The 15,442-nt window shown below is 37.1% G+C and overlaps 1 protein-coding gene across 1 annotated transcript in view; it reads left to right on the top strand.

The window, feature by feature from the left end:
• The window catches only part of LOC137615243 (excitatory amino acid transporter 3-like), a 1,014,688-nt gene that overhangs the window by 526,322 nt on the left and 472,924 nt on the right, over positions 1-15,442 (top strand). The window contains exon 3 of the mRNA XM_068344957.1: positions 1,504-1,573. Within this exon, the coding sequence (XP_068201058.1) occupies positions 1,554-1,573 (20 nt within the window). The 5' untranslated portion in view covers positions 1,504-1,553. The remainder of the gene's footprint in view (positions 1-1,503; positions 1,574-15,442) is intronic.

The following is a 15,442-nucleotide window of genomic DNA, read 5'->3' as shown; positions in this document are numbered from 1 at the left end:
TATCCCAAGTCATTATTACCAAAAAATTCTTTGCTCAAAGGGTTAACTACTGCAATGTAATTGCTCATTGGCTACTTTCCACTTGGTAAGGTTAGAAGGGACTTTAGCAATAATAAGCAGCTCTTCTAGGGGAAGGACACTCCAAAATCAAACCATTGTTTTCTAGTTTTATGTAGTGCCATAACCTCTGTACCATGGTCTTCCACTATCTTGGATTAAAGTTCTCTTGCTTGAGGGTACACTTGGGCACGCTGTTCTATCTTATTTCTGTTGCTCATGTTTTTTTTTTTAAAGTTTTTTACTGTTCTTAGGATATATTACTTCTCTCGTAGTCTATTTCCTTGTTTCCTCTCCTGGGCTATTTTTTCCGTGTTTGAGCCGTTGGGCTTGTAGCATCCTTATCTTCCAACTGGTGTTGTAGCTTATCTTATAGTAATAATAATAATAATAATAATAATAATAATAATAATAATAATAATAATAATGTTATCACGAGGGAGAGAAGAAAATAGAGTATAGTTGTAATTCGAATTAGGAGAAATAGAAAGAATTTTCAGCGTTTCTTTAGGTGTGAAAATTTTATTTCTTAAAACCTAGAAATAGTGTTCCAGTATGAAATATATGGAAAAAATAAAATATTCTTTTTTTCGGGGTAGAGGAAAAAGATTAACCAAACGAATAAAACATACACTGAAACAAAATTAATATCGCATCAATAAAAAAGATTAATGTAGCATCGAATTCTTACCTTTGCTTCATTTAGGTAAATCGGTTGTCATGCCAACATCGATACGTTTTGGACATTAGAGCTAAACTGCCGGTTTATTCATCCTCTCTTCCCTTTCTCCTTGTTCCTCCTATTTCTTTTCTCCTCCTCCCTCTGTGACATTCGTTAGTAAACTCAAGAGACCTGGTGACCATTGATGCCATATGCGGCTACGCATTGAAAACAGCGTGCAGATGGCGTGGTGATAACATTGCCTCTTTGCACCATTGATCTCCCATAATGACATGAGTGCCAGTATCTTTCATCTCATTGTAGTTGGTTTATCATTCCATTCACCAGTGTTGTCAAACATTGTTTCTTTTTGGTCGGAAAAAGAATCGGAATTCTCCCCTATATAATACAAAGCATGTGACTAGCGATATATATATATATATATATATATATACACACACACGTTATGTCACGCTGAACGTATAGCCAAACATATGACTACTCAGTCTCCCCGTCCCTCGGATAAGAGGTCAAGAGTATTTTTGCCCAGGTGAGAGGGTGTACCCCGAGAGATACAGCAAGAAATCACAATGTCCCACAAATTGTCACTATTGGTCTCAGTAACTGAAGGAATAAAATGACTTCAGTTCATTATTCAACTGTTAGTTCGCATCGTTTCCGGCGCTCTTTGGTCCTTAACTCATTCTAATGTGTTGCTTCATAACCTGAAATCAGTCGATCTCCCACTGCTGTTTACCTAAAATGTATATTGCTTTATTTTGCAGGAAGAAGCCATGGAATCACCCATCAAACTACAGCCTTTGCCATCTGATGCATGCAGGCCTACTCAGAAAGGTAAGATTCTCTCTCTCTCTCTCTCTCTCTCTCTCTCTCTCTCGGTATAATATATATATATATATATGTGTGTGTGTGTGTGTGTATATATATAGATATGTATATATATATATATATATATATATATATATGTATATATATATATATATATATCTGTGTGTGTGTTTATACTTTAGTTCTGATATAAGAAAATTCTGGTACTCATTTATACCTGGGTATTCTTGATTTACTCGATCATGGCTTCCATGCTTCCAAAAACAGATCAATGGGGATTTAGTGAATTTGTATACGTAGAGATAAGCATATGCACATAACGACTTTTACACAGTTTTATGCGTTTATATTTCGTTGATATTTTATGGCAAATTACACAGTGCGTGTGTTAAGTTTATACAAATGTGTATTTGTGTATGTTTGTGTTTATGCATTCGCTTAATATGTATTAGTTTTTTTTTTTTATATATAAATTTCCCAGTTTACTCATGAATTACTTAATATACCGAACCCTAGCAACGTTTCGTACTTCATCCAGCTTTCTTATACAAATATGACTGACTACTATCTACACGGGGGTAATCCTGAATAGTCCTTTGTTGGAATACATAACCTTTATGAAATTAGATGCTTTATAATATAGTAATCGGTAACAAGTTTTTTATTTTTCATTCTCTTAGTGCCAGAGAACATTTTTTTAGGAGCTAGGGATTAACATCGCGAATAACTCTCTCTCTCTCTCTCTCTCTCTCTCTCTCTCTATATATATATATATATATATATCTAAGTAAATATATATATATATATATATATATATAGTAAATATATACATATATATAGATAGATATATTAATAAATATATATATATATATATATATGTATATATCTAAGTAAATATATATGTATATATATCTAAGTATATATATATATATATATGATATACATATATATATATATATATGATGATACATGAACACATGCATTTTCATATTATAGCGATATATAACCTATATATATATATATATATATATTGTGTGTGTGTATATATATGTGTATATATATATATTATATCTATATGTGTGTATATATATATTATATATATATATCTGTTCATAGTTCTAATGCCCAAAGAAACCAACCAACTCAACAGTCTCTACTACGTTTATATACCCCATTAAATCATGGATGAGCCATGGTGCATAATCCAGGTCGACATTAGCCGCTTCATATACCCACACCATAGGGTCTCCAACGGCACGTCAAGCCTCCTGCGCATAATTCACCACTCCTTTACTTCCTGGGTATTAAGACCCATGCATTCCAATACTGCCATGACGCCATCTTGAAACTCCTTGCTTCTGCCTTTTCAACTACGGTATGTATTATACGAATCCGAGCGCTTTCTGTTCAAATTCAAAGTGCAGACTCAATATTGTCTACAAAACTAATTAAATGATTGTGTAATATGTAATTGTCATTATATTTTATTATTTATTATTATTATTATTATTATTATTATTATTATTATTATTATTATTATTATTATTGTTTATTATTAATTCTAGCTAAACTACAACCTTAGCTGTAAAAGAATAATGCTATAATATCAAGGGCTCCAACAGGGAAAATATATATTTTTAATAGCCTTATGATTATATATGTGTAAATAGTGTGCGTATTGAAAGGAAAATATGTATACATTAATTATATTTCTGCACACACACACACACACCACACACACACACATATATATATATATATATATATGTATATACTGTATCTGTATGCAATATTACTGTCTTTGTCTGTGCGTTGTCTATGTATGTGCCACACATAGAAGAAACAGCCAAGGATATATCAAAGTCTCAATGTACAATGTTATCGGACTGAGTGCATCTTTTTTTGTTTATTTTATTCTCTCTCTCTCTCTCTCTCTCTCTCCTCTCGCTCTCTCTCTCTCTCTGGCTTTCCCTTGATCCTCCTTTTTCTTAATAGGACAATATGAAGAGGGAGAGTTTCCACCTCTGTGATGTGGTCATCTGTTGGACTGAACACGAACGTCGGATTACAGTCCTCTGGGTGGAACAGAACTTGGAGAATACAAAACAACCTCGCCACGAGTAAACGAGGTAGCGAACGCTGCCCAGATATGCAATGAACTCTGATGGAATTGAGTCTCTCTCTCTCTCTCTCTCTCTCTCTCTCTCTCTCTCTGTTTGTATATTACTTTTTTTCGGTAACGTCTATTATATTGTATAAAATGAACAGACCTTTCCCTCCTCCGTACTCGTATGTTTGCCAATACATTATAAATATACTTATATATGTATATACATCCATACATACACACATGTATGTACATATATATCATATATATATATATATATATATATATATATATATATATATATATATATATATATTATTACAAGCTAAGCTATTATCCTAGTTGGAAAAGTAAGATACTATGAGCCCAAGGGCTTCAACAAGGAAAAATAGCCCAGTGATGAAAGGAAACAAGGAAACAAATAAACTAAAAGAAGAGTAATAAACAATCAAAATAAAATATTTTAAAAATAACATTAAATTAGATCTTCCATATACTGTATAAACTATAAAAACTTAAACAGGAGTAAGAGAAATGAAATAGAATAGTGTGCCCGAGTATACCCTTAAGCAAGAGAACTCTAATCCAAGACCGTGGAAGTCTATGGTGCAGAGGCTATGCCACTACCTAAAACTAGAGAACAGTGCTTTGATTTTGGAGTAGCCTTTTTCCGAGATGAGCTGCTTACCATACTTAGAGAGGGTGTTCTACCCTTACCAAGAGGAAAGTAGCCAATGAACAATTACAGTGCGTTATTTAACCGCTTGAGTGAAGAATTATTTGGTTATTTCAATGTAGTCAGGTGTATGAGGACAGAGGAGAATGTGGAAATAATAGGCCAGGCTATTTTGTCCATGTGTAGTTAGCGACGAAATGAGCCGTAGCACACTAATTGTAGTATATCGACGGGTGGCTGGTGCCCTGGCCAATCTACTACCTACTAATATATAAATACATAAATATATATATATATATATATATATATATAGTATATGTACATATACAGTATACACATGTATTATATGTATATATATGTGTATGTAAATATATATATATATATATATATATATATATTCATATTCATACATACATACATACATGCTTGTATGTATATATATATATATATATATATATGCACACATACGGTAGTACCTCAGGATACAAGTTTAATCCGTTTCAGGAGCAAGCCCATAACCCAAAATGCTTGTATACTGAAACGATTTTTCCCGGAAGAAATAACGGGAATTCACTCGATGAGTACCACACGCTCATAAATACACACATACACTCATTTTCAAAGGCACCCTGCTTTGGAGAGACGCACTGTAGGTGGGTCATCTTGCAGGAGATATGTAAGTTTAAGGAGATGAATGGAGACCCAATCGTCTTTGCCACGAATGTTAATTAAGAAATCTTTCGTTGATTTCGTTGTTTGATGGATCACGAGGAAAGGGCCCGTGTAAGGGTGCGTTAGGTGTGGCTTGCTAGTGTAGTTGTGCAGGAAAATGTGCGATGCCTTGAGCAAGTCTGGTGTTGTGTTGCTTCACTGGGGGCTTATAAGTGTGGCGGAATGGAGTAAATTTTCCCACAACATGACGTAGGCTCTGGAGATTGTCAGAGTAGGTTGTTGAAGGAAAAAGTTAGGATGACTAACGGATTGCCATACATCATTTTAGCTGCCAAGACATCCAGGGTATTTTTAGGAGTGATCCTTAGTCCCAAGAGTACCCAGAGAAGCTGATTAAAACAGTTAGTCTTTGCATCTGGACATCAAAGTTGCTTTGAGGGTGCAATGAAAATATTTAACCATTCTGTTGGCTGGAGGTTGCACTTGGTATGTGATGTTGGGCGATGCCCAGAAGATTTGCTAATGATATCCCCAATTGAGAGGGGACAGTGGTAACCTTGTCAGAAGTAATATGCTCAGCGATGCCAAATCTCTCTATCCACCCTGAGAGTAAGGCAGATATACATGAGATGGACATTGGAGTTTGCATGGGGATGTCTTCAGGACGAGTGAAACGGTCAATGACGTTAAAAAGAAAGGTGCCCACTTTCGTATCCGTGTAGATGTACCCTCGAAGTTTTGCATGAAGTACAGACATGGACTCAATCCTTAACATCCTTAGTAATGCCAAATGAACTTAGTCCTCAGTAGCTGTGCAGTAGATTGGCTCAAGGGATGTGAAAGGCTATGAATGAAATCAAACGCCTGTTGGTGCATGGGAGCAGGTATCCATGGTCGTGGTCTACCAGTGCTGACGTTGTAGAGGAGGGTGATGTTGCATTCATCGAGGGAGACATCTTCCCAACAGAGGAATGGGCAAGATGTCCTACATGGTGGGTACTTTGGATATTTCCATTGGCCTTGTAATTTAATTGCAAGTGAATGGCAGCCAACGTGTTTCTTGAAAGTGTATCGGCAACGGAATTCATTTTTCCAGGGACGTGTGGAAGTTTGTAATTGTATTCAGTCATGACGTTGAGATGTCGGCGTTGACGGGCAAACCAGGCGTAGGACTGACAAATCAAGGGATGCACCAGAGGCGTGTAATCCTTATGCATGACAAAGGCGTATTTTGTAAAATGTGACGAAAGTGACGGACAGCCAAATGAACCACCAGCAATTCACAGTCGAAGGTAGAATAGCTGTATTCCGCCTTGGTCAGTTTTTTGCTGAGGAAGGCCAATGGGCAAGGCAAGCCGTGACCACCTGCTTGAGTACTGAACCAATAGCAGTGTTGCTGGCATTGGTGGAGAGAAAGAGAGGGGCATGTGGCACTGGAAAGTGAGAGCAGCAGCAGTTGATAGGGCATTCTTTGCATTGCAGAAAGTCACTTCTTGAAGAGGACCCTAATTCAGGTCTTTTGGGTTGCTCTTAATGGAGGGATTGAGAGGGTCAAGAGTGGCAGCTATAGCTGGCAGGAAACGGTGATAATAGTTGATCATGTCCAAGAATTCTTGCAGTGATTTGACAGTCGAGGGTGTGGGGAAGTTCTAAACAGCTGCTACTTTCTCAGGGAGGGGTTGGCCGTTCTGATGTAGGCGGTCGAGCATGATGTGTATGTGTCGTAGGTGTTCTTCTTTGGAGGATTGAGAACCCAAGTATTTCTTCCACATATACACAGAAGGGGAATCCCCTAAGATGCCATCCTTGAGGTGTTGAAAAGTGACCCAGGGTTTATGAAAGCCAAAACAGGAGTAATTGAAGGTGTATGTACCGAAGGGGGTAATGAAGGTAGTCTTGGTGATGTCTTTTGGGTTCATGGGCACCTGATAATACCCCTTCAGGAGGTTGAGCTTAGAGAAAACCTTCACCTTGTGCAAGTTGGAGGTTACGTTGAAAATGTTTGGGAGGGGGTAGCGATCCTGTTCTGTCTGCATGTTCAGACGCCTATAATCCCCACAAGGGCATAGAGAGCTATCCATCTTCATGACATTGTGCAAGGGCGAGGACCATGGGTTGAGGCCATTTGGCAAAGGCCCATTTCTTCCATTTCGGCTAACGTTTGTTCAGCAGATGCCAAATGATCCAGTGTCAGACGTCTGAATCTAGCGAATACTGGGGGCCCCGTCATCTTGATATGGTGATAAATACCGTGTTTGCTGGGAAACGTGGGCGTTTTGGTGAAGTTCTGGATTGAAGACTTCCTGGTACAACAGAGGGAGGGGGAGGGTAGGTCTCCATCAGTGCACTGATGTGGAGAGTGAAGTCGGGAGGGCTGAAATGAAGAGGTGTTGACAAATACGATTCCATCGTTGACTAACCGTTAGTGCCCACCTCAACCAGGAGATGGAAATGGGAGAGGAAATCCGCACCGAGGATTGGCAGTGTGACGTCAGCAATGAGAAACTTCCAATGATATTTGGGGCTCCCAAATGATAATGTGAGGCTTCCATATCCTTGTGTGGAGAACACAGGTCTGTTGGCAGTTACCAAGTGGATGTCAGTAGACTTAGACTACGCCGTGTCCTGGAGAGTGGCCTTGGCAGGAGAGAACGGCAAGCTCCCATGTCTACCAAAAATTGTATGCCCATACCTGCATCATGTAAAAAGAAAAGATTAGTGACAATGGAGGCCACCATGACACGCGGTGGCCTTCTTACACGTTTTTTGGCCACTGAGTACTGTTCACACATTTCTTTACAGCAGCCCCGAATCTGGAGTGGTAGTTAGATGAAGCTGATGGATGTCAGTCAGTGGTTGGAGAGGTCATTTGGTTGGGGGCGTTAGCGAGTGGTGGGTGATGGGCGGCTTTGTCGCTGCTCCGTCACGTCACGGGGATGGCATCTGTGTCCCACCCCATTCACGTCAGCTTTGGCGGATGATGAATAGTTGTCCTCTTCGTCAGGAGTAGAAGCGTTGATGGAAGTCTTGAAGGTGGTAAAGTGGCTATCCGCAAGGTCGTCGACTTTGGTCATCAGATTCTTCATGGGCAAAATATCGAGATTGTGTATGGCAGCGCATACAGGTTCGGGTAAGCTAGTACCCAAAGGGCACGAACTAGGTTCACCTCACAAGGAGAGCCATCTGCAGCAGGTTGCAGGCGAGCAATACTGGTCATTTCCCAGAGAGTGAGTGAAGTCTTTTGGTCCCTCAACGGTTATTTAGAGAGGGGTAAAAGCTTGGCTATACGGGCTTCTGGCAATGGTGAGTTCTGCTCCAGGATTTATGTTTTGAAAGCATCGTATAAAGCTTGCAAAGCTAATCTGAGATTTCTGGGAAAGTTTCCTCGGGCATCAGTTTGTTGCTTGAGCGAGTCACGCCCTTGTTGCAAAAGTGGACCTTGGCATGCTGAAACCAAGCGAACGCCTTGGTACTGGCCAAAGGCAGTAGTTTCTTGGATGAGGCTTGGATAGGGTCGGAGGGCTGCATCATCAAACAGTGGGCACAGCAATGAGGGGCAAGTTGGGAGGGTGCTGGTCTTTTGGTGGTCAATAATTGTCCAAGTGGGCAGTTAGGTGGTTACTGATGGGTGAGGTGAGTGTAACTGACTATTTCAACAGATCGTGGGTTTATATGCAATCAGTTCCGAGCAAGAACGTTACAATAATTCAAACAAAGTTCATGAACAGAAAGGGGTAAACAGCTTGTTATCAGTGCGAAAGGATAGCAATATGTATAAAAAAAAAGAAATTCTGATACAGTGTACGAGCGTGTCTGAAACACGTGCGGTTCATACTTCACCTTTTAAGAGTATAGTGTTTGTAAGATGGAGGAGGAGGAAGAGGATTAGGATTGGGTCACTTCTTGGGCAGAGAATCAACCTCCATGAGAACTCTGGATAAAATATCAGGAGTTTTTTTTTTCTTGATCACCATTCACAATCGCTAACTGAATCTTTTAATTCACGCTTTATGGAAACCTTAACCTTGTTATCTTTTATTTCAATTTTGACAAGGAAGCTATCGAGAGACGGCTGTTATTGTCTTTAAATATATTTAGACTTGTATGGAAATCTGACCTAGGATTGTCCGTAAACACATTAGCTGTTCTCCAGGCTAAAGCCTCATATAGGTGATGCGTTTCTACAATATTTTTCAGTTTTTCCCTTATTTCACTTACAGAGAGAAGTTTGTCACTGTCCATCCCTCTCCTCCCCTTCATTTGGTTGCTGTTCCTTGTGCAATTTTATTATTGCTCCTTATGCAACTCTAATAGCTCCTCAGTTATCAGCTGTTCGCTATGTTCCTCAAGCAGATTGCTGATGTCCAGTCTACCTCCAACCTCAATGTCTTTCCCAAGTACTCAATTTCATTGTCTATTGCCTCCTCCAGCATGGGTTTGAATCACTCGAAATCCCTTTCTTCAACAGTTTCAGGCCAGTTTCTCCCATGCTGAATTGAGGGCTCTCGTGTGATGCCTTTCCTGGTATTTTCGATGATTTGGAAGCTGCTGACAATGCAGAAATGTTCTTTCCAAAATGCTAAGGAGGAGCTTGGGCCATTAGGTGACCTTGAAACATTGCTTGAACATTTCCTTCGTTCGTGTACAGGTTGTGAAGTTAGAGATTACATGTTGATTCATGGGTTAGAGAATTTGAGGGGTGTTGAGTGGCTGAAACTTTTGACTTCAGGACCAAAAACCTCATCGACCCATTCAACAAACAAAATGCCAGATGCCTAAGCCTTGTTGTTTAACCTCCACATTACATCAAGTTGCTTCTTCTGTACTCTGTACTTTTTAAAGGATCGTGGATTCTTTGAGTGATACACTAGGGAAGGTTTGATTTTGCAATCTCTGCTGGCATTAGCACCAAACAGTAGGGTTAGACGGTATTTCATGGGCAAGCGACTGGAAATTTCCTTCTCTTATGCAGCAATGAAGGTCCTTCTGTGCATCATCTTCCAAAATAGACCTGTCTCATCGCAATTAAAAACTTGATCTGCCATGTAAGACTTGAAGTTCGCAAACCTTTTAACACGCATTCCTCTGGTGCCTTGACAATGCATGCCTGTTCTTCTCTTGAAGTTATCAAACCAGACACAGCTCGCTTTGAGTGTTCGCTTTTCTTGGTCTGCCAACATACCTGGCTCTTTATTTCAAAAGGTCAGCATACAGAAACTTTTCCTTTTCATAAATTGCTAACTGCATCTCATTCATCTATATGAAAAGCAAGTTCTAAAAATTGTCTAGAATACGTGGCCGTTGTTTCATCCAAGTAGGTATCCCTTTGCAGTGTTAATTGCTCTGATTTTTCTTCTTCAGGATTGTGTTATTTTTTTATGTTTTACAAAAGTTAATTTTTGCCAGGGTTAACCTTGATCTTACTACTTGTTAATTTCTTCTTGTCAGCTCTAAGGCTATAATCTCCTTCTCTCCTTTCTTGATCATCTTGCAAGCCATTGTCTAGGTACTGCTGTATGCTGTTAATATTGTTAACTTAACGTGAAATTTAGCAATCACAATTCTAATAAGAACACTGTTTCAACTTTATAAAAGTACGCTGCCAAAAACGTTTTCAAGATAACATTAGGTGATGGTGGTACGAAAACTGCAGAGAGAGTGAAAGGGTTAAGGTATAAGTAGGAAGGTGGATGGGAGCAAAGAAACGAAATGACATAAAAATCACAGGAACTGTGAACACAGCTTGGCTGGTGTATGGGTGCTGTGTGACCATTTCCTACGTAGAGCTTGTTAGTCTAGTTAGTATTTTTCCATAAAAAAATGTGACTACAGATATAAATTTTTGCTCGCAAGCCAATGCAATGCATTTATACAGATTTGAAATTTCGTGCTCGTATACTGAATTTCTTGTATTTATTGCGAGTTGCCCGTAAATCAAGGTATTATTTATGTATGATATATATATGTATTTATGTGTATGTGTGTAGATATAAAAGTTTTTATTTGGTGGGAGTAAATAGTGTATTAAAGTATATAGATGGAGAGTAACTGGTTTGGTGTAAAATTGGATCAGAGACGATATTGTTGTCTACAGGAGTCTATATGGATATGGCTGGGATTATGCAAGAATCAGAGAATGGTGGAAATTTCGGAAATAAGAAAATGAGTTGAGGACGGGGTTTGAAATTATTTGGTGTTTGCCAAGGATAAAGAGCTGATTGGGGAGAGGAGAAATGGGAGCAAGGGTGAGCCTAAATAATACTAATATCCACCAAAAAGAGGAGTTTGGAAGTTTAATGTGTTTGGTGGAGAATTAGAAGTTTTTAGAAGATTGAAATCACAGGGTAGGTAAAGCTAGAAAGACAGCTGCTTTGGGGATTGTCTTAGGCTTAGGTCTTGGTTAATATGTAGGAAGGGATTGTTGATACTGCTGTCCATTATGAAAGGGAAGTTTGGTGTGTAAGAGGAGTGAAAATTTAGTTACAGACACCGCGTTGAATTGTGTGGGACGTGAGATGAAGTGATTGGACGATATATGTAGAGGTATCAGTTCTGATTGTATCAATCTGAATTCTTCGAAGGTAAATGAGAAGAGGAAGATTTGGAATGTTTTATATAGACAATTGTCAGAGGTATTGGAAAGAAAGGGCCTTATTACTTCAAGAAGTGCAGAAATGTTTACAGGATAGAATCAAGTAGCACGGTATGTGTAGCTTGGGACGATGTTCAACATACTACAGATATGCTTTCTACTTTGTTGAATATTTTGGCAAATGTTAAGGTTTCTTCAGCGCAGTACATGAACGACTCGGCTGTTAAAGATAATTTGTTAACGACCATCTTGTTTAATGGGAATTATATATATACTGTATATATACATTTATAATATATATATATATATAAATATATATATATATATATATATATATATATATATATATATATATGTATATATTATGTGTGTGTGCGTGTGTATATGTGTGTGTGGGTGTATATATATAAATATATATATATATATATATATATATATATATATATATATATATATATATATATATATATATATATATACATACACATATATATAATGTAATTATGTATGTATGCATCTTTTATTTTGTAAGTATTACCAAGTTAAATTGGTTTTTATGCTTGCATATATATATATATATATATATATATATATATATATATATATATATATATATATATATATACACACGCACACAAAAATACAATAACTGAAACTTTTGTGGGAGTTCCTTGGATTTAGCTTAAGAAGATGTATGGACAGTATTCTAAGAAAGGTTTTCATTGTGTAATGAGAATGAGTTTGGTGAGGAGAAGTTTATGCAAAAAAACATTTTTCCATAGTATTCAAACTTTACCATTCTTTAAATCTTAAAGAATGGTAAACACCTTTCGTGGCAATTATACGAGGTCGACTTCGGGAAAAGTTTGCGTTACCGAATTAATGAGTCAACGTGCTTTCTCACTTGTGTGTAAGATCACGCACCTGGGGAACTTACGGCAGTGATAAGGCGTTATCTTTTTCAGTTGCCGTTTACTTCTCTGTGCCAAGAACTATTTGGTTTATTTTTTTTTTGGGGGGGGGGGGGGGGTGGGGGGAAAGGCGTCTTTCCATTTGTCGCTTTTTGTAATTTATATGGAGCCAATGTTTCCTTCAATCTCTAGGCTTTTTTATTTTCTCATTTATAGTGTACAGTATAAGCATGTAGTGTCAGTATACCATAATACACATATAGGCCTACACACGTGTGTGTGTGTACATTACCCTCAATACACATATACACACGTGTGTGTGTACATTACCCTCAATACACATATACACACGTGTGTGTACACACACATACACACACACACACACACACACACACACACACACATATATATATATATATATATATATATATATATATATATATATATATATATATATATAGAGTGAGGATAATGTATTAGTGGGAAGAACCACGATCAGACAAAATATGGGGAGACTAAGGCATTCCCTATGAAGGTTTACCTCCATTAGGGATTTGCTCGGAGTCCATTCCTGGTCCTCATCCTTATAGATACTTTGTCATCAGAATTAAGGAATAACAAAGTACTGTGGGAAGTGATGTTTGCTAAAGATTTAATAGTTATAGCATGCATATAACAAGTTGCAAGAAAGGTTTTTAGCATGGAAAGGACACCTAGAAAGGAAATAATTTAAGATAAACATTGGAAAGGCAGAACTAAGGAATAGTAGTAGAGAAGGACATGAAATAAAAATTAAGTGGAAGATGGTAGAGTGCTAAAACAGATAATCGAGTTTGAATATATGGGATTAATATTAACAGTAGTGGGCTGTACCGAGAAAGAAGTTGAGGCAGAGAGAAATACGCATGCCGAAAATGAAGGGAAGTAAGTAGTAAGTGGTGTTGTTTTAGGCAAGGAAATGCCACAAAGCCTCAAAATGAAGAAATATAAGACAGTTATTTGGCCTGTAGTATTATATGGGGTAGAAACTTGGGCACTTAGGATGAAAGAGGAGGGACCGTTGGAAAGAACCAAGATGAGACTGGTGAGGTGGATTGTTGGAATATAACTCTTGAAAGGAGGGGGAGTCAAGATACAAGACGAATGTGAGGTATATGTAAAATTTATAATAAGGAAGCTCATTTGAGCTACTATAGCCATGTAATTAGAAGGGAGGAAGTTAGACTAATCAAGGGAGCTAAGGACATGCAAATGAGAATAGAGAAGGCAGAAATGTAGATGAATATGAATAAAACTTAAGATAATGTTCAATGAAAATGGAGAGTGAGAGTTATGGACGAGCCTCTGGAGATTGTTAATGAAAATACGTACTTGGGGCAGACAGTTTTTCCTCAGGACACGAGACCGAAATTAAAAGAAGGATAAGCATTAAAATGCTTTATGAAGACTGAAATTACTGCTAGATTTATGCACAGACAACATCTATGATGCTTAAAACGCTTTCAGAAGACTAAACTTACTGCATTTGACAAAGAGAGCATTTGTTGAAGAAAATGAAATTATGAAAAGTGAAAGTATTTAATGAGGTGGTCCTATCAGTATTAACTTATACATCAGAAACTTTGAGCTTTACTAAAGCCTTAGATCATAAGCCAGTTACAACTCAAAGAGCTATAGAAAGAATGATAATGGAAATAACACTAAGAGATAGAACAAGAGCAATATGGATACGAGAACAAACTAAAGTAGAGGATATTCTAACAATATGTAAGAAAAAGACATTTACATGGCCAGGACAGATAATGAGAATGACAAATAACTCGTGGACATTAAGAATGACAGAATGAGTACCTAGAGATTGCAAAAGAAGCTGTAGAAGGAAGAAGAGACGATGTCGGTGGTCTTGTTTTGCAGTTGACTAGTAACGACTGGTAATGGTGATATATATATATATATATATATATATATATATATATATATATATATATATATATATATATATATATATATATGTACACATATATATATATATATATATATATATATATATATATATATATATATATATATATATTGAGGTAGGTCGTTGGTCCTGGCGAGCTTTAAAGATAGAATAAAAAGGAGGACGAAGAGTCTGGACAACATCTCTCAGTTTATTGGTGCCGACGTTTCGGGACTCATCCCATTATCAAGGCTAAAATGGACATATAAAACATTTTAAGCAAAACTCAGTAAAAATATATAAAATACAAAAAAAGACAGTGAAAATTAAAATTGAAATTATAAACACAGTTACTAGTAAAATCTGGAGATAAAATAAAATGAACTAAGAGAAAACTATCTTAAAATTAAATATAAAAAAATTAAAATTGCCTAAGGAAACCAACCTGTCTGGAACAGACTAGAGAACTGAGTGACTATCTGAAGGACAGCATTCGGGAAGAAAATTCTAAATTTGCCGGCTTAAGCGATGTGGAGGGGGACAGAGAATAATTGACTGTTTAATTTAGGAGCCTTTTCTTTAATCATTAACGACTCTAATACTAGTAGAGAGGAGTTGTTTGGCGCTTGAGCAATTTATTTCAAAGTGTTTATAAGCAATGTTGGTCTTGCATTTACTTGCATGTTCTCTGATGGTTGAGAATTCTTTGGTTTTGAGCGCACATCCAGTTCTTTACTATATATACATGTGTATATATATATATATATATATATATATATATATATATATATATATATATATATAGATAGATAGATAGATAGATAGATAGATAGATAGGTAACATATTTGTGTTTAGTGAATCATGGGATGTATTGCAAGAGATGATAGAAGATTTTATTAGAGAGAGCAGACATGACTGAAAATGAATATGAGTAAAACTAAAATAATGTTCAGTGAAAATGCAGTGACAACAAA

The sequence above is a fragment of the Palaemon carinicauda genome, chromosome 21 (assembly GCF_036898095.1).
Source record: "Palaemon carinicauda isolate YSFRI2023 chromosome 21, ASM3689809v2, whole genome shotgun sequence".
NCBI classification, from domain to species: Eukaryota; Metazoa; Arthropoda; class Malacostraca; order Decapoda; family Palaemonidae; genus Palaemon; species Palaemon carinicauda.
This window is presented reverse-complemented; position numbering and strand designations above follow the sequence as displayed.